General features: G+C 44.9%; 1 protein-coding gene across 1 annotated transcript in view; it reads right to left on the bottom strand.

Moving 5' to 3' along the window:
* Nucleotides 1-19,525, bottom strand: part of HGSNAT (heparan-alpha-glucosaminide N-acetyltransferase) — a 33,773-nt gene that overhangs the window by 4,470 nt on the left and 9,778 nt on the right. The window contains exons 5-15 of the mRNA XM_070408502.1: nucleotides 18,884-18,953; nucleotides 15,677-15,746; nucleotides 14,884-14,993; nucleotides 12,498-12,574; nucleotides 11,562-11,592; nucleotides 10,098-10,258; nucleotides 8,868-8,983; nucleotides 4,912-5,033; nucleotides 4,398-4,524; nucleotides 3,230-3,316; nucleotides 836-913 (exon numbers count right to left, since the gene is read on the bottom strand). Coding sequence (XP_070264603.1) covers nucleotides 836-913; nucleotides 3,230-3,316; nucleotides 4,398-4,524; nucleotides 4,912-5,033; nucleotides 8,868-8,983; nucleotides 10,098-10,258; nucleotides 11,562-11,592; nucleotides 12,498-12,574; nucleotides 14,884-14,993; nucleotides 15,677-15,746; nucleotides 18,884-18,953 — 1,049 coding nt within the window. The remainder of the gene's footprint in view (nucleotides 1-835; nucleotides 914-3,229; nucleotides 3,317-4,397; nucleotides 4,525-4,911; nucleotides 5,034-8,867; nucleotides 8,984-10,097; nucleotides 10,259-11,561; nucleotides 11,593-12,497; nucleotides 12,575-14,883; nucleotides 14,994-15,676; nucleotides 15,747-18,883; nucleotides 18,954-19,525) is intronic.

Genomic DNA, 19,525 nt, shown 5'->3' with positions numbered 1-19,525 from the left:
GAAAAATTTTACTTATGTAACTAATTAGGGAGGGCTGAAATTGTGTCATATCTTATTCTTTTAGCTGGAAAAATATTTTTAAGATGCAGAACTAAAAATATTCTCTATTTTTTAAAAATTTTGTCTTATTGCTTAAAGTATTACAAAGAGTAGTACATATGTCTTTTTTTAAAAAAAAAAATTCTCTAAAAATATGTTTTCATCATTCCTCTGAATTGAAGGTAAACTAAGTGATAAATCGGAGTGAATCCTGAGAGGAGCCATGACTGCAAGGTCAGGGGTAACACGCACAGTCGACCTTACACTCCTCTGTCACCTGTCAACCCGGAAGCTGGTATCTGGAAACCTGTCAGCATGTGCCTGGTCTTCCTGGTACGGCTCCCACCAACACCCGTACCTTGGTTCTGTTTCCTCATGCATTCCTGGCTGGCTGCTGATGGCCAGTGCTGACTTCTTTATAAAGACAGTTTCCTTAAAAAAATAAACCTGAGAATTTAGGTGGAAAGATTTGTTCCTCTCAGTTATTCAACTGAAGAATGCTGCCCTGGCCAGGTGGCTCCGTTGGCTGGATCGTCAAACCACGTACCAGAAGGTTGCGGGCTGGTTCCCAGTGGGGGCGGGAATGGGAGGCAACCAATTAATGTTTCTCTCACATTGATGTCTCTCTCTCTCTCAAATCAATAAAAACATCCTCGAGTGAGGATTTTAAAAAAAGAAAGAATGCTACCTGTTGCGATGTGGTGACAGCTGATACACAAGTGTTGCTAAACATTTTTTAATTTAAATATGTATGCGTGAAGAAAAGGAGTTTTAAGGAGGAACGTCGTTTACTCACTAGAAAACAACACCAGGCAGTGAATCTGATCAGGATGTCTTTGGTCTGATCCTTGTAATACAAGAGTATTTTTCCTGCCTGGAAAAGAAAACACAGTCTGACCCAGAGAATCGCCGAAGCTATATTCTGATTTCACATCCATCCATCATCTTAACCACTCCACTGACCCCTCTGCCAGGCACGCTGCTAGGTGCTGGGATTATAGAGGAAAGGCATGTTACCCCCGCCCTTGCCTAGTGGAGACTGAGAGGCACCTGGGACCACTTGTGGGAGGAAGACATTAGAGAGGAAGTGCCATAGAGATGAAGCTACGAGTGCAAAGCAGGAAGAGCATCCAGGCCGACTGGAACAGCACGCCCAGAAGCTGGTCAAAATGGGGAGAAAGCCCACCAGCCCTCAGGTGCCGCAGGCTGTATGGTGGGCAGGGCACGAAGGTGACAGGCAGGTGGACTTGTAGGTCTCACTGACAGGCACTGGCCTTCTCCCATAGGTCTGCCAGATGGCCCAGTCTGGCGGTGGAGGTGGGACAGGGACAAGGTGGAACTGGAGGCAGAGAACATTTTAAACACAATAAATCTGAACTTTGCATAAAACCCCCCTCAAATTAGGAACTAATTTCGGAAAATATCAAACTATAAGAAAGTGTTATTTATAATAATAGCTAAATTTTATGTTTTCAGAACTTTACATGAATTAAATTATTTAATCCACTCAACACCTTTATGAAGTAGATGCTAGTGAAGCACAGAGGGGGTCAAATAACGTGCCTGCGGCTACCCAGCTAGCTCGGGCAGGCTGGGTGCAAACCCAGGCAGCGCTCACCAGGTCTGCACTCTTAAGTCCTACGCTGCTCCCGCAGGAGCAGACTTAGCTAGAAAGCATGCACAGGGATTCAATGAAAGCACAAGGTAAACTACAAAGTGCTATGGAGATAAAGGCAACATTTCTAAACATGAAATTATTTAACCACCAAATTGTATATGCTTTCGACCTGCACTGTCCAATACAGGAGCCAGGAGCCAGAGGTGACTACTTAAAATTTAATTTAATTAAAATTTAACCCTGGCCAGTGTGGGTCAGTTGGATGAGCATTGTTCTGTGCACCAAAAGGTTGCCGGTTCGATTCCCGGTCAGGGTATATGCCCAGGTTTCAGCTTGATCCCCAGTAGGGGGCATGCAGGAGGGAGCCTATCGATGTTTCACTCTCCCATCAATGTTTCTCTCTCTCTCCTTCTCACTTCCTCTCTCTAAAAAAAAAAAATCAAAAAAAATCCATAGAAATAGCTTTAAAAATTAAATAAAATTTAAAATTCAGCCCCTTAGGCCTGGCCAGGTAGCTCAGTTGGTTACAGCGTCATTCCAATACACCAAAGTTGCAGGTTCTATCCCTGGTCAGGGCACATACAATAATCAACCAATGAATGCATAAATAAGTGGGACAACAAACCAATGTTTCTCTCTCTCTTTCTTTCCTTCCTCTCTCTCTCTAAAATCAATAAATAAAAAATTATTTAAAAGAATAAATAACCAACCCTAGCTGGTTTGGCTCAGTGGACAGAGCATCGGCCTGCGGAATGAAGTGTCCCGGGTTCAATTCCAGTCAAGGGCACATGCCCGGGTTGCGGGCTCAATCCCCAGTAGGAGGTGTGCAGGAGGCAGCCGATCAATGATTCTCGCTCATCATTGATGTTTCTATCACTCTCCCTCTCCCTTCCTCTCTGCAATCAGTAAAAATAATAAATAAACAAATAAAACAAATAAAATAAAATTCAGCCCCTTAGTCACACTGGCCACAGTTCAGTACTCAGTAGCCACACGGAGAGCTCACATACAGAACATTTTCATCGTCACACGGAGTTTCATTTGCGCTGCTCTGATCATTTTTCCTCTCCCTGCTAGCGCCCCTCAAATAACAACTTCAAATACTAGTGAGGAGCACTTTAGGAAGAAAAGGCCGGACTGTTCGAATTTTCACGTGTGAGACAAACCAAGAATACCCTGTACTGACTTGGTCATAAAATACACATAACCTGAAACCAGGTCACGTGTATACAAAGAAGTGTGAAAAGTGTCACAGTGACGTCCCCACATCACCAGTACCAAGCTCTCTGCACAGTCCAGCGGAAATCTTCTATCAGAAACAGCTGTGCCTCCGTTTCTAACGTAAGCCATGTGAATAATAAGAATCTCTTTTGACAATATAGACATTATACCCAATTATTTGAATGTGCTTCTAGTTTTGACAATTTGTCAAATACAAATATGTTTAGACCTGTAGTACACAGAAGAGGATGTGCTTTCAATGACTTTAATGAAACAGTTTTTTAATTAGTAATGAATCAGTAACCCCAAACTGTCAGAAAAAGAATGTTTCCTAATGAAATGGACGCATACCTGAACTCCTAAAAATGCCATCACAATGGAGTTGATGGTCCCCAGGATGCCTTCAGGGTCGTAGGCCACCGCGGTGTGATACAGCACCTGCACAAAACAGAACAAGGAGGCAGCACTCGCTCCCTGGCCACGAAAATGCACACAACTCATAGGCTACATATAAGCTCCAACACTCCAACATTTAATGTGCTTCATTTTTATGCAGAAATGCATTGCCAACTTGCGGGGATTGTAAGAATAACACCTCTGGCCAAGACAGTGCGTGTGACTGACACTTCAGAAGGGACTGAGAGACCAAGGACCAGCCATGGGCCAGCACCGCCGCCTCAATTTCAGGTGGCTCAGCGACACAACACACCCCTAACCAGTGTCAAACAATTTCCAAGATTATTCTTTTTGGTCAACCCTGTTGTAACATCAATAGCGTCCTATCTTCTTTAAGACAAATAACATTTAACACACCTATCTGTGTTATTTTATTATAAAGTAAGTTGTTGTAGGAATTACAGAAATTTGGAAATGCCCAGTGTAGCGGATGCTGCAGTATGCCAGCAGATTCCCCCTCCCCCACCTGGTAGGACTGAAGCCTTCCTGCCCAGCTGCTTCAAGTGTTAGTGGCCAATAGCTCTCAGCCAAGTGCCTCTCTGGATCTGTCCTTGACTGAAGAGAGCCGCCTCTCCAGGAGTCAGACCCCCTTGCTGGGGGAAGTGCACATCCCACCGGGGGTACAGGGCCAGATCCCTCCCCTCAATTCAGAACACCTCTGGGGGCTACCCCAGCCCACCCCGCCGCCAGGAGATCAGCTGAGGCCTTCGTGTGACCTGGATGCATTTCAACTGCTCCCTCAGCCCTTCATTCCGCAGCAGGCGTGGGTCCCACGGGACTGCCTGCAAACTTCCTGCTCGTGAATCCAACCTGAGACCCACAGAAAAGCACTAGGCTACGCATCTGATACTATGTAGACTCACTCTGAAATCTAAAGTAATGTTTCCCTACAGCCCCATCATGAACACTGAAGTCCCTAAAGTTAGTCATCTTTTCAAATAAAAATTAGTCCCCATCCTAGTTTATGAAATGGACACAACTGAAAGTTGGCCAGCCCTTTCTACCTTCCTCCCCTCCTGAGCGCCTACACGTCCAGTTCCAAGTGCAAGCCCGTGCCACTCACAGTCGAGGAAGGATGCTGATAAATGTGATCGTCTCCCAGAAGCAAGCGGTCAATGTAGCCAGCAGCTCCTCCCGTGCAATTCGGGTACTTCCCTAGATCTCCGATGCCGCCAGGCCCAAGGTAGCCGCTGGGGAGTGAGAACACGTGCTTACCGACAAGACTCCAGAGGGATGAGAGTACACACTGGCTGTGCACGCAGCCCAACAAAGAGCCGCACACGTGTACCAGCCAGGAACCCCTCTGGCGCCAGGCCCTCTGACCAATGCTCTTTCGACTGGACTGCCTCCCACGTTCAGGCTCCGCAACTTCCATTCAAACTGACCCTGAAAAAAACCTTCCAGGGACACTCCTCTGGACACACACCAAGCTCTTCTCCGAACATACAGTGGCCTCAACGGAGAAGAAAGAGTGAAAGGGATTCCTTGGACTTGGAGAATTTGAAAGTAGAGCCCCAAAGGTCTGACGAGGCAGAAAATGACAAGCACAAAGGGATGACCTACATGGGGTCACTTACGTGGGGCATCCGGGAACAGGTAAGAAGAACGTCAAGGCCAGCCAAATGCTCTCCAGCATCACGATGACGAGCCACTGGGGCCAGCTGGATGTGATGTCCTGAAGACAAGAGCACCTTCTCTCCTGAGTGAGGCCATAAAAACACAAGCTGAATGCAAGTAGAACGAACAGGAAGTAACATGCAAGCATGTGTACTTGGGAAATTCCCTCTGATTCTTCTCTTGGCCTTCATTGTAGTAATGCAAAAACACATGCATGTTTATCTCATATGTATTGCGTAACCTGGATGTTTCCTCTCTATGAAGTACCACCGTAAAACATTAGTTACAAAGAAATCAGTGGACAATTCCAATCCTATAACCAAAGAGAATTGAAAACAGATGTTCACACAAAAACTTGTCTACAAATGTACACAGCAACGTTAAAATGCATAATAGCCAAAAAGTGGAAACAAGTCAAATATCCATCAAATGATGAATGATACAAAATGTGGTTCAACCACAAAATGGAACACTAGTCACTAAGGAATCCAGGACTAATACATGGCACAGCATGGATGAACCCTGAAGACATTATGCCAAGTGAAAAAAGCCAGACACAAAAAGCCACATACAGTGGGGCCTTGACTTACGAGTTTAATTCGTTCCGAGACCGAGCTCGTTAAGGAGCTCATTAAGGAGCTCGTTAACTCAAATTACTCTATCAACTCAATGCAAAAAATCGGCCGAGAGACAGCTGGTATCTCAAAAAACTTGTTAGTCGGGACACTCGTAAGTCAAGGCCCCACTGTACTGTATAATCCCACTGATATAAAACATCCCAAACTGGCAAATCGATAGAGACAGAAAGTAGATTAGGGGTTGCCTAAGGACTTGTGAGGGACTAGTAGTGAGTGCAGGGTTTTTTGGGGAACAGTGAAAATGTTCTAGAACGAGATAGTGGTGATGAGTGCACAACTCTGAATACCACTGAATATCACTAAATTGTATACATCAAACACGTGAGCTTTATGGTTTGTGAAATATGTCCTCCATTAGGGAAAAAAGTAGTTGTCACCTTGGTAAACACAGCAATTTATAGCAAGACAGAAAGTAATCACAAAAGAAGCGACTTGAATACTTCTTACAACAAAGAAACAGCCAAGGACGTACTGTCATTATCCCACACTCTAGCTTGGCACTTTCCCCTCCACGTTGAACCTTTGCAGCCTTTTGTATAGATACTGATATGTAATACAACTCAAAAAATATAGCCCAGCCGGCGTGGCTCAGTGGTTGAGCACTGACCTAAGAACCAGGAGGTCACGGTTCAATTCCCGGTTGGGGCACAGGCCCGGGTTGTGGGCTCAATCCTCAGTGTGGGACGTGCAAGAGGCAGCAGATCGATGATTCTCTCTTATCATTGATGTTTCTATCTCTCTCCCTCTCCCTTCCTCTCTGAAATCAATAAAATATTTTAAAATATATATATGTAATATACATATATTATACGTCTATATCCTATCTAATAATAGACAAACATGGTAATTAGCCATACCTCCGCTACCCTTCCCATTGGCTGAGGGCGATATGCAAATTAACTGCCAGCCAAGATGGCAGTTAACCGCCAACAAAGATGGTGGCTAATTTGCATACTCGCAATGATGGGAGGCGAAAGGGGAAGGATGGAAGACAGTGATCAGAAACCCAGGCGCAGGCAAGAGCCAGGGAGCAGGGCAAAGGTCGGCCCTGGAGGCCACCTTTGCCCTGCCACCAGTGGGTGATTGGAGAAGCCTGGGGGGTGGGGCAGGGAAGTGGACACAGACAGCGATGCAGAAGCCGGATGCAGGGGCAGGGAAGTAGCTGCCGCCAGCGTCCCCGGCTTCCCTGCCCTTGCACCTGGCTTCTGCGATTGGTGACCGCAGAAGCCCAGTGCAGGGGCAATCACATTAGCCAGGTGCAAGGGCAGGGAAGCAGCCTCCGCCAGGGCCCGGCCATGGCTTTCCTGCCCCGCACCCGGCTTCTGCAATCGGTGACCGCAGAAGTCCAGTGCAGGGGCGATCACAGGAGCCAGGTGCGTGGGCAGGGAAGCAGCCTCCACCTGCGCCCGGCCACGGCTTCCCTGCCCAGCACTCGGCTTCTGTGATCCATGACCGCAGAAGCTGGGTGCGGGTCAGGGAAGCAGCTGCTGCCAGCATCCCCCGCCGAGGCTTCCCTGCCCCGCACCCGGCTTCTGTAATGGATGACCGCAGAAGCCCAGTGCAGGGGTGATCACAGAAGCCAGGTGCGTGAGCAGGGAAGCAGCTTTAGCCAGCTTCCCTGGCTGCGGCTTCCCTGCCCCACACCCGGCTTCTGCAATTGGTGATGCCTATTTCTGCATGACACTTAACTGACTACCCTCCCTGGAAGCACAGAAGAAGAAGAAGCCCCCAGAAGAAGAAGCTATCCACCTTTGGTCCTGGCGCCAGCGCCTGGGGCTGGCTGCAGCCCAGGAGATGGACAAGCTACCGGCCAGAGGTCCCAGGCTGCAGCCACCCGGAGAAGCTACCAGCTCTGTGGTCCAGGGCGCCAGCGCCTGTGGCCAGGGAAACAGGTTCCCTCTTCTCCTACTGTAGTCATTACTTCAATATTCCCCTTCTGAATTTCTCTCCTGTGCTGCAACCCAACTCCACTTTTCATCGGAAGGATACGGAACAGAGAGAGCAGTGTTAAAAGCTTACATTTTTAAGCCGGTAAGGTTGGTACTTAAACATATAAATGGAAAACTAGAGACCTTAAGGTAACAAAGGCTACAAAGGACAGGGACAGTGCATGACCTATTATATCCAGCAATCCATATGGGGACTGAAAACTTTGCAATGATGACAATTACTGAAGATATGAATCAACTAAAATAGTTGACAGGAACAATTCTTCCATCTTTGAAAATATCTACATCAAATCTGTTTAAATAGATTTTCATCTGCATAATGTAACACATTCTGACAAGACCACCACCACCACCAATGTGGTGAGTGTTGTGCCGTGAAATGTTTAATAACTGAGGGACCCCCTCCTCCCCGAGTGCACAAATTTTGTGCACCGGGCTACTAGTATATATATAAAAGGCTAAGTTACCGGCTATATAAAAGCCTAAGCCACTGCCGGCCGGTAGTTACGATATGCACTGACCACCAGGGGGCAGACACTCAATGCAGGAAGGGAAACCACAGACATGGAAACATGGAACAGACTGATGAATCCCAGAGTGAAGAGTGAAGAGAGGAAGGGGGGCGGGGGGCGGGAAGAGATTAACCAAAGATCTTATATGCATACTAGAGGCCCTGGTCTGCGCCCTCTCACAATTCAGGACCCCTCGGGGGGTGTCAGAGAGCCGATTTCGGCCTGATCTCCGCAGGCCATGCTGAGGGACCCCACTCATGCACGAATCCATGCACCAGGCCTATTGTATATTATATATATCGTATACCACAAGGAAATTAAAAGAGATTGAGCCAGCAATCTAGGTGATGGTGATATTATTTTAACACCATCCAAATACCTTTGGTTACTGGACACTTAAAAATGTGTTAAGCAGGTAGATCTCATGTGTTTTTTAACACAAAAATAAACCTCCAAAAGACCTGACTGATAGCTCTGGCTGTGTGGCTCAGTTGGTTAGAATGAGGTCCCATTAGGCCAAGATTGCAGATTCAATCTCCATTCAGAGTACATACAAGAAGCAACCAATGAATGCATAAATAAGCAGAACAACAAATCGATGTTTCTCTCTCTACCTTGCTCTCTCTCTTTAAAAATTAACTTTAAAATGGCTGATATAAAGACTAAATAAAAATAACTAACTGAAGTAAAAAAGAATACATTTGACTAACAGCATCAAAGAATCTACTGAAGTACAGTACTGCACTCAGAACTAAAGAAAGTTCTAAAAACCAGAGACATTCCCCCGCCCCCTCTTTTAAAAAACAGGGTTTCTCACCGAGACACAGCTTTCAGGCACAGGCTTGGCAAAGAGGAGCTCTAGCACAGCCACCACGAAGTAGGTCACCCCCAGCCGCTGGAGCACGCCGGGGATCCGCACCTTATCCCACGACACTGCAGGAGGCCCAAGTTTGGGAGAGGTTAGTCAGCATCTCTCATCTCACCTCAAGGCATTACTTTCTCCTAAGGGGGAAGACACACCTACACTGCACCTGAGTGCGTCCTCTTTAAGCTCTCGGAGACGGAAATACTACATGTGGTCAGCAGACATGCTCACACTCACAGCAGGAAGCTGGCCCGCTGGAGGACTGGGATGAGAACAGAAATGTCTGCCTCGGGGGTGGGGATGAAGCAGGAACTACCCTTAGCCTTGAAGTGCATCTCCTGGGCCTTTCTCATGAGACTATGGGTTCAACTCACAATCCACCGATGGACTCTCCCTACCCTACAGGCCACCAGGCTCTATCACTAGAAGAGTGGAACCCTATAATGAACCTATAATGTATCCTGCGAGCAGTGGCCCGCCTCTGGAGATCCACGAGTCAACTTTTCTGTGACACCTTCCCTTGTGACCCCAACTAGAAGTGACCTCTACCTCCTCCTAATGCCTAGTCTTAGTGGTCATTGCCTGGGGGGGTTCCTCTGGCTCGTGTCTAGCTATTTGTGTCCACTTCTGCTACTGCCCCAGGAGGACAATGACCAGCACCTTCCTCGATTCTGATACTGGGTCCCAAACAAAGGACCTACATCCTTCCTTCAGCTTTCCTGTCTCGCTCACACCCCTAAGACAATGACAAAGGTGTCATGCCTTCCCAGCGACCCAGATGGCACACAGGTGGCAGGTGACAAAGGTGAAATTTTGAACCACCACACAACAGCCTTATTATGAAAGTTACTGAAAGCAAAGTGGCAGGAGGGCAGGGTCTGAGAAACAGGCGACCTGGTGTGGGCCCCACTTGGCCCCACTCTGCACTTGGATCATCTGAAGAAAGCGCTCCCATCTCTTGCACTTTCTTTGGGTTTGGGTGGCCCAGGTCTAGAAGTCCAATAGGATAACAATAATGCCCAAAGTTATACAAGCATTATGTATACTTTTCTAATAACTGTTCTTTTTGTAGGTACCTGCGATGGAGAGATTACACTTCTTTCGAATTATACTGTGTAGTTTCCATATTTCAACCTGAATATATACGAACAGACGGGGGGGGGGGGGGGGGGATATACTTACATGGACCAAGGCAATAATTGGGGTTCACAATGACAATTCCTATGCAGATTAACAGGAAACTCCTCCATGCAACTTTCCCCAACAGTCTGAATTTTGAACATCCCCGCTGCAGTATGGAAGTCATCGATAGAAAAATTGAAGATCCCATAATAAATACAAACCTAAAAAAAAATACCCAGCTATTACTAGATGGCCATTTCTAATGTTCTGATCTATATATACCAAAAAAATTGTTAACATATCATAATATTTTATAATCTGTTACATAAGAGAAGCTACACATGATTTTTTAAAAGTAGCCAATTACTGAAATGACATTGGGTTAATAGCGAAGGAAACATAGAACGCAGCCCTCTAGGCTGTCAGGTTTGTGTGCCCTGGAGTCCTGTCCTAGGGGAGATTCTTCAGCACTAGGTGCAATTTCCAAGAACAACTGTCCCAGGTAATCATCAGAGAGAAATAAGGATGGAAATGCTGTAATCCAATCAGCTCAGCATTCACTAGCATGCCCTCCGGTCCTTGAGAAACAAACCACACACTTCAATCATTTCTAACTCACTTTTGCTCCTGGAAGAAAAATGAAAGCTTTATTTATTTTTTTTCTTTTCTGATTTTGTCTGAGCCACGCATCTCTTTTCTTTCCTTTCTTTTACCATACTAAATTACCTCTTTAAAAAAAATCAGAATAGCAATTTCTCTATTTGAAGAAGGGTTACAGAGATGGGTTTGCTCCGACTGCACACAGCAAGCCTCTGTAGGGACCCTCACAGAGAATATACGTAAATAATTAGCAGGTCTGTGGGCTTGTAAAAGTTCCTCCTAATCTGGCTCAAAAACAACAACAAAAAAAACCCAGGCCTCTTGCCCACAAAAGCCCTGAGTTTATATTAGTGATGAAACACAAGGGACCAAAGACTTAAACCAACAGCCAGGACCACTTCCTAATGATGGAGCTCAAGGTGTCACAGCAAAGACATAGGTTCTTCCTTGTATGGGAGGTCAGGGTCCCCCAACAAGGTTAGCAGCCACAGAGGAGTAAAGACAGTGTTTAGTTCTCCATTATTATTCCAAATTTTACTTTAGAATATCATTGCCCTGTTACAGACTTACCAGAATTCCCTGATACCAATATACAGCGTTACTTTTAGGAATGATTTTTATACTTATTTTCAGGATTAGTGGCATTTATCATTTCCTACAAGATTCCAGGACCTCGTACAGTACATGTGTCCACACTAACACTCGTCTTTTATATGCACACGTCTTAGATGAGCACTACGCATGTGAAGAGTAAGAACTGTCCAGTACCACGACTTTTGGAAGGACCTCGTCACAGCAGAGGCCTGTGAGTGACACAGGCCTGTGGCCCAGAACTCAAGGCTGGTCTCAAGGAAGGCTCCCACATCAGCTGAAAAGGAAAACCCGGAGATGACCTGCGGGAAAGCTGGTGGCAGACAAACTCACCATGGGAACACAAGGTCAGCCACTGTCAGTCCTGCAGGGAAACACCAACACGGAGCGGTAAGGAAAGGGAATCTAGAGTGTGAATACTTCCTAAATTTAAAAGGAAAACACTGTGAAGGAACACACAGGCCCTCCCCGGGGACCCTGCAACCTGTCCCTGGGCCTATAGCCTTGCCTAGGAACATAACTGGGCCCGGGAGAACCAGACTAGCAGCTGTGGACAAGTCTGTTATCCTTAAGCCGTGCTACTCTAAACCCATTCTTAAACCGAACGCCAAGGCCAATGCACAGCCATCGCTCAGCACCACTCAGACCAACTGCAGTCAATGGCACCCACGAGGGCCAGGTGTCTCCGAAGGTATGTGCATGGCTCCACTGAAAGGCACATCTAGAACATGACAGGGATCATTTACAACGGACTTACTTTTTCTTTTTTTTGTTAATCCTCACCTGAGGATATTTTTCTATTGATTTTTAGAGCGAATGGAAGGGAGAGGGAGAGACAGAGAGAGAAACATCAATGTGAGACACACACAGACTGGTTGCCTCTCACATGCACTCCAACCAGGGTGGGGATCGAACCTGCAACCGAGGTATGTGCCTTTGACTGGAATTGAAAGCAGGAGCTTTCAGTCCTCGGGCCGATGCTCTATCCACTGAGCCAAACCGGCCAGGGCTACAACTAAGTTCTTAACAACTGCAGAGCCTCAGTCCCACAGCTGAGACCGTGGAGTCTCCGTGTTATCACAGTGAGGCATCATGGAGCCACAGAACACAAAAGACAGAACAGCAAAATAACCTAGAGGTCATTCTATGGGGGCAGGAGCCTGCTGGGGCCTCATCTCTGGCTCCTGGGGGACGCTGGGTGGCGCTCCTGCCCACAGTTCTTTGAAGGGGTCCCACTTAAGCGACGCTACCTTTAGGAAAATAACGTACCATTCCAACTCGCATGTTTGAAGTACCAGTATTTTCCTCCTCCATAATTAACGAAGACCATGAGGATGAGTGCTAGCCTGTGAAGCAAGAAGGAGCACACAGTCAGGGCCAGCACATGTGACAAGGAACGGCCGATGGCCAGAGACACACTTACAAACACAGGCGCAGTCATGACACCAGAGGGCGCATAGCAAGAGAGGAATGATTGCTTCTAACCACCACAGTCAGGACCCTCCACCAAGGTCCCTCTGTTGCCAACATTTCTAACAAGATGAAGCCTTAAGAAAAATTCACATTGACAGTCAACTGTGTAACCTGAAAGCAAAGCCAAACATTCCCAATCTCTCGATGCTGTGCTACTCATTCAGGCATCTCAAGTTCACAGTCACTGTAGCCAGACCTGAAGGTTCAAATCTTAGGTGCTTCTCTCTTCTGGGTCAAAAGACCTTGGGCAAGACTCTCACAGCGACCTCCATGTGCTTCTCTGTAAGAGGGAACCTACCCCACATAGGAAACGCTGGGACTGTTTAAGAAGAATGTTCCTGATAGCACCTGACCAGTGCTGGGCAATTTTAGGCCCTTAGTAAATGTTAGTTCCTGTCTACCTGCGAAAGTTTTATCTCCAAAAGTGGCGATGAGAATCAAAAAGAAAAATTAATACAATAACGTTGATTCTGGATATGCTATTGTTTGATGCGAACTCTGTAGAATGCAGGCAGCAAAGACTTTGGTATGTCAATGTGATCATTTATGGGGACTCTGGAGCTCAACTGCTAAGGATCTAATCCTGGCTGTCTCAGTTCTTCTGAGTGACCTTAGGCAAGTTACTTAACCCTCTGGCTCAACTTCTTCATCTGTGAAACAGGCATATTAAACATATACACCTCATCGGGTTGTAAAGAGAATAAATTAAGACACGTAAGAACAGTCTCAGCACTTGGTTAAGAACGCAAAACTGTTAGCAATTGTTACTATTATCATCATTTTTTGTTATTATTACCTGGCTTCACATATACACACCAGGAGCACTCAGAGCTCTGGTGATGCTAGGACAGGATTCTAAGGTTATCACTGGAGAGTGAGAGACCTTGGTGAGTAGAAATGGCAGACCTGATACCTAGATATTTGTTTTCAGCTCTACACTTTTATACTTTATTTTCAGAGTTTGGTCCTGGTGTTCATTCTTCTACCAGAACTATAAAACAACTAGAGGCCCAATGCAGGAAATTCGTGCAAGAGTAGGACGGCGCAGCCTCGGTGGCTGCCTGGATCCCTCCCTCGCAGCCGCGGCAGCTTCCTCCATCCCATGGTTGCAGTCCCAGCTTCGGCTTCATCCGGAAGGTTGTCCAGAAGGACATCCGGTCTAATTAGCATATTACATTTTTATTATTATAGGTAACAATTTACCATATGATGCTGTGGGTTTGTTATAAAAAAATGCCTGGCCCTAACTGGTTTGGCTCAGTGGCTAGAGCGTCAGCCTGCGAACTCCAGGGTCCCAGGTTCGATTCCAGTCAAGGGCATGTACCTTGGTTGCGGGCACATCCCCAGTAGGGGCTGTGCAGGAGGCAGCTGATCGATGTTTCTCTCTCATCGATGTTTCTAACTCTCTATCCCTCTCCCTTCCTCTCTGTAAAAAATCAATAAAATATATTTAAAAAAAAAAAAAAGGCCTGATATTCTAGCTGCTTTGCTAGTGGCGGTGAAGGACGGCAGTGAAGGCGGCTAGAGGACAACTCCTTGGGGTGCTGGTGTTGCGTTTCTAAACTACTGCATCTTCTCATCTGTCAAGTGACTGGCCAGACATGGGGGTGCATGTGGATGTGGGGGCCCCACGTACAGCTACTTGCCCAAATGCAAATGACCTTAACTCAGCAGAATGTACACACCAGTGGCAACTGGCTCTGGTCGTGCCCCACTACTCCTCGCCAGCTCACAGACACTGACGACCAAAGCTTCCCAGTAAGGAGAGGCTGCTGCTTTTCTCTTTTTTTGTGTGTTTTTTTGGTTAATCTTCACCTGAGGACATTTTTCCATTGACTTTTGGAGAGAGTGGAAGAGAGAGGGAGAGACAGAGAAACATCAATGTGAGAGAGACACATCAACTAGTTGCCTCCTGCACACACCCCGACCAGGGCCGGGGAATCTGCAACTAAGGTACGTGCCCTTAAATGGAATTGAACCCGGGACCCTTCAGTCCGCAGGTTGACACTCTATCCACTGAGCCAAACCGGCTAGGGCTGCTGCTTTTCTTTTATAGCAAGAAATCCTTTCTAGCCTAGAAAGTAAAAGAAATATGAAATACTTTTAACATAGAAGTGTGTTTATGTGTAAACATGTAACCTGAGACTACCTGTGCCCACAGTGTTACAAGGGAGCCACGTACCCCCGGAACGTGTCCACACAGCGGAGGCGCGGAGGCACCGCAGACAGACGCCATACTTCTGGTTGGGCATCGTCACCGAACAGGCCTGCCCTGCTTGGAGAGCCCAGCTCCTTCAGAAAAAAGGGGAGACGGACAAGTGATTCATAATGCTAGGGAGTAAATTTCATTTTCCCATTGTTTAGGGAGAAGTGAACCACGTGGACAGCTAAAGATCGTTGTTCTGAACAATACTTCAATTTGCTTTTGTAAGGATCCCATCTGGAGGTTTAGTTTTTCCTTTATTTGATTTTGTGCCTTTTGCTGAGCTTGCACTGCCCATGCTGATACACGACCACAAAGAACTGGTCCATAAGTTGCATCTGTGCAAACATACAAGCAAGAATGTCCACACGGGGGCATCCATATGTCCATAATGAATTTATCAGCACAGCAATATGCTTGCTCATCTCAGGAGGCCTTGGCATTTACGGAGTCAACACTAATGTCTCTGGTGCTCAGTGACTCTCTACGTAACTGGACTGATTCAACAGCACGGCCTGCAGAGCGAACGTCCCCGCATCACGCATCGCGAGGCAGCCCAGAGCCCAACCTCAGGGAAGAAGCAGAGGGGACAGTGCCCTTCACAGAGCTGAGAGAAGCTGCTCTTTATTAAGAATACAGGACACATGACCTGGCCTTCCACAACGTAAATAAGATGAATTAAACCAGATATTACAGATGATTAAGAAGGAAACTGTAAATTCCAAACGAACAAAACCACCCAGACAATACATGACGCAGTCTAATAACTCACGGAGTTGATGAGGCGATCTGTTTCCCGAGAATTTATTGCTTTAGAAATCCAGTTATTAAAGTCATCCAAACTGTAAACAAATAGAAGGCACAGTTCTTTTGTGTTCTTTGGCAGAATTTCAAAATGACTGGATAGCATATTAATTGATTAAAACGAAAATTATTGTAAGTTCAAATCCCATACAAGTCAAAGAATTAAACATTTAAAATTTTTAAAGAAACAAAAGTACAAATCAAAGTTTATAGCAACTGTATTTTAAATGCTTGACTTACAGCATAATTTTCTCATCAATAGAAATAGGAATAGAGTTGTTGTGAGGATTTATTGAGGTTATTATTCCCTGTGGCTAGAATTCTTATTAATACTACTAATAATGCTAATAAGAATTCGTATTAATAATGCATCATATCATTAAAATAAGAATAGCAAGAAATTTCAAACAAGCACACTCAATAGAGAAATGACCCTGTTACACAGTATATGGCAACTGTGTAACAGGGTGAGATACAGCTATTAAAAATAACAAGAATGTGGCCTGTGTCTATACAAAGAAATGCAAATCTGAACTGTTAAAAACAAAAAGCAAAAACCCATTACACAGACTCAGCTACAACTGAACTAAAATGCATATATACATACTGAGAAAGCTTGAAAGTAACTTTGGAGTAATTCAAATAGTTAATATATGGGGTTCTTATTTTCTAGAAGGGTACTTTTGTTCAAAAAGATATCCAGATAATATTAAACTGATTTACATGATTAACAAAAGATAAATATATTAACTGGCTTTTCTTTAAAATGAGAAAAACTCATTTTACATAAACTTTTACATAAACTTTGTACATTTGAATTATCCAATACATAGGATTTTTCCTTTTTCTTTCTTTTTTTTTTTTTTATTGTGGAAAGTTTCAAGCATTTGCAGAAGTAGAGGAACTAGTATAAGAAGTCTCACAGACCAACCTCCCAGCTTCAACAAGTATCTACACGTCAGTCTTACTTCCTCCACACTCCCACACGATGCCCCTTATTTTATTTTTATTTATTTTTTTGCCCCTTTTAAAGAATCCCAAACATCATATCATTTCATCTATAAACACTTCAGTATATATCTCCAAACAATAAAACTTTTCAATTTTTAAATATAACTGTAGTACCTTTATTGCATTTAAAAATATTATCAATAATTCCTTAATATTGTCAAATGGCCAGTTCAATTTCTCAATCTCATAAGTTTTTCCTTACAGTATAATTGTTTAAATCAGTATCCAAGCATGATCTATATAGTCAGTGAATATATTTACGTTGTTGTTAATCCTCATCAGAGGATATTTTTCCATTGATTTTTAGGGAGAGTGGAAGAGAGAGGGAAAGACAAAGAGAAACACTGATGTGAGAGAAACGCATCAATTGGTTGCCTCCTGCATGAGCCCTGACCAGGGCCCAGGCCTGGGAGGAGCCTGCAACCAAGGTATGTGCCCTTGACCGGAATCAAACCCGGGGCCCTTTGGTCTGCAGGCCAATGCTCTATCCACTGAGCAAACTGGCTAGGGCTGAATGTATTTTTAATCTCTTCTCTTGTTTTCCCCACAACTCAACTCCTATTTCTAGTTTATTCAGAACTGATAACATCACTGTTACATGAAAAATATTAAAATAGAGACATCTAAGGAAGGGTGAAAAGGAGAAGTTAAAATATTTTAAAACTGAACTTTTAAAAATGGTTGTACATGCTTGTTCTCCAAGTGAAAGGAGAGAAGCTGTATTCTTGCTACTTTTTCTGGTTCAGACGAACCTGAACTTCCCCAGCCTTTCATGGGCATGCTGGGGACTGACGGGGCAAGGACAGGGATCTTGCTTTGCCAATCACAGCATTCTGCAAAGGCAGACTCTCATGCAAAGCAGAGTTTCAATTCCCAGTGGAGTGAGGTGGTACCTCCTCCCTTTGCCAGAGCTTGATATCAGCTACCAATTACTTTAGAAAGTGATGCAATAGATACATTCACATGAAAAGCACCACATGAAGAAAATCCTAACAAACTGGAACAGTATTTGCATCATATCCAAAGACTGACAAGATGATACCTTAATTCAAAGAAATGAAACGCCTCTGCTAGGATCATACTCTGTCCCTAAAAAGCAGGTAGATTCCACACTTGCTTCTGAGCAGCAGGTCATCCTGTTACCCCTACATACAGTCAGGTTTCCCCTACAGGAGTTATTTCTGGGATGCACAAAGGCAGTGGGTCAAAGTGCATAAAAGCCCTAAAGTTGCAGGGTTCCCGGAGTGAGCAACCTTAAAGGCCAGGTTCTCCTTCCTTCCAATTTGCATACAGCTCACCAATAAAACCCTGTGGTCCTTCCTGAGACCCTAACAGGCTGAGTGCATGAAAAATCGATCTTTTTCCTTTTAAAACATACAGGAACTTTCCTTTGAAAGACGATTTGCCAGGCCTGGATCTATTTTACTTTCTTTTTCTTTTCCAGTCTATTAATTCACTCTCATCAGAATCACTGTTACTCAAGAAAGAATTTCCTCGCCGAAACCGGTTTGGCTCAGTGGATGGAGCGTCGGCCTGCGGACTGAGGGGTCCCGGGTTCGATTCCGGTCAAGGGCATGTGCCTGGGTTGCGGGCACATCCCCAGTGGGAGATGTGCAGGGGGCAGCTGATCGATGTTTCTGTCTCGTCGATGTTTCTAACTCTCTATCCCTCTCCCTTCCTCTCTGTAAAAAATCAATAAAATATATTAAAAAAAAAAAAAAAAAGAAAGAATTTCCTCAAACTGCTAACCCTGCTGGGGTCCAGAGGTACCACACCTCATCCTCCATCTCTGCTGCCAGATGCCCAGGCTGGTGGGAGTTGGGAAACTGGATTAGAGGGGTGGCCCCAGGGCTCAGAGCCAGAGGGAAGGAAGAAAAGTCCACTGTGGAAACCACCTCCTACAATCACCACTTCTACTCATCATAAAGCAGGATGTGAGACTCTTTCAGGAAATTATTTCTCAAGCATTTGCTTCTACTTTTTCAGCCATTTGGGAGGACTGAAGGCCAAGACCAAATAGAACTAGGCTATCATTTCACTGAAGTCAATATATCATCTCTTATGCTACACTGAATCCCTAGTCCTAGGGCTGGAAGGGGCATGGTGGACACAGTAAGCATTCCTTTCATCAAAGAATACTACTACTTTCCCCAGTGGTGCTTACCTCAACAAGAACCTTAGAAAGCACACAGCAATGATGACCGCCAGACCAACAAGGAACGCAATACACACAGCTATAAAAATAACAGAAAGCATGTTATCACCAAAAATGTCATCAGAAGAATCAAAGTTGTCATGTTATTACATTTAATCTGTAAATGAGAAAATACAAAAAATAAAAATCACAACAAATAAAGGAAAAGCCTATATTGTTATGCTAAACTTCCTATAAACAACTGAGAACCCTTCATAAGGGGAGTGCTAATTTTCATTATGAAAAATACCAAACTACACAAAAATACGGAGAATTGTACAATAAACCCACGCACACCCATCACCTAAATTCTAGACTTATCAAAATATTGTCACTCTTGCTTTATCTATTACCACTCTCCCCTCTGCTTTTTTTGGCCTAAAGTGTTTTAAAGCAAATCCCAGACACCCATCATGTCCCTACATCTCAGTTCTATCGCTAAAGCTACGGTCTCGTAAAAGATGTATCAGCATCATGCAGCTCCTGACATGATCCACTGAGAAGGGCACATCACTTCCGTAATAATCTACCGAAAATGCACGACCTCATCCTGAGAGAACAGCAAATAAACCCAATTAATAAACTGGCCAGTCCTCTTCAAAAGTGTCAAGG

The sequence above is a fragment of the Myotis yumanensis genome, unplaced genomic scaffold (assembly GCF_028538775.1).
Source record: "Myotis yumanensis isolate MYYU_CA2020_CCGP unplaced genomic scaffold, mMyoYum1.0.hap1 SCAF_3, whole genome shotgun sequence".
In the NCBI taxonomy this organism is placed as follows: Eukaryota; Metazoa; Chordata; class Mammalia; order Chiroptera; family Vespertilionidae; genus Myotis; species Myotis yumanensis.
Note: the sequence above shows the minus strand (reverse complement) of the source record. Positions and strands in the feature narration are given on the sequence as shown.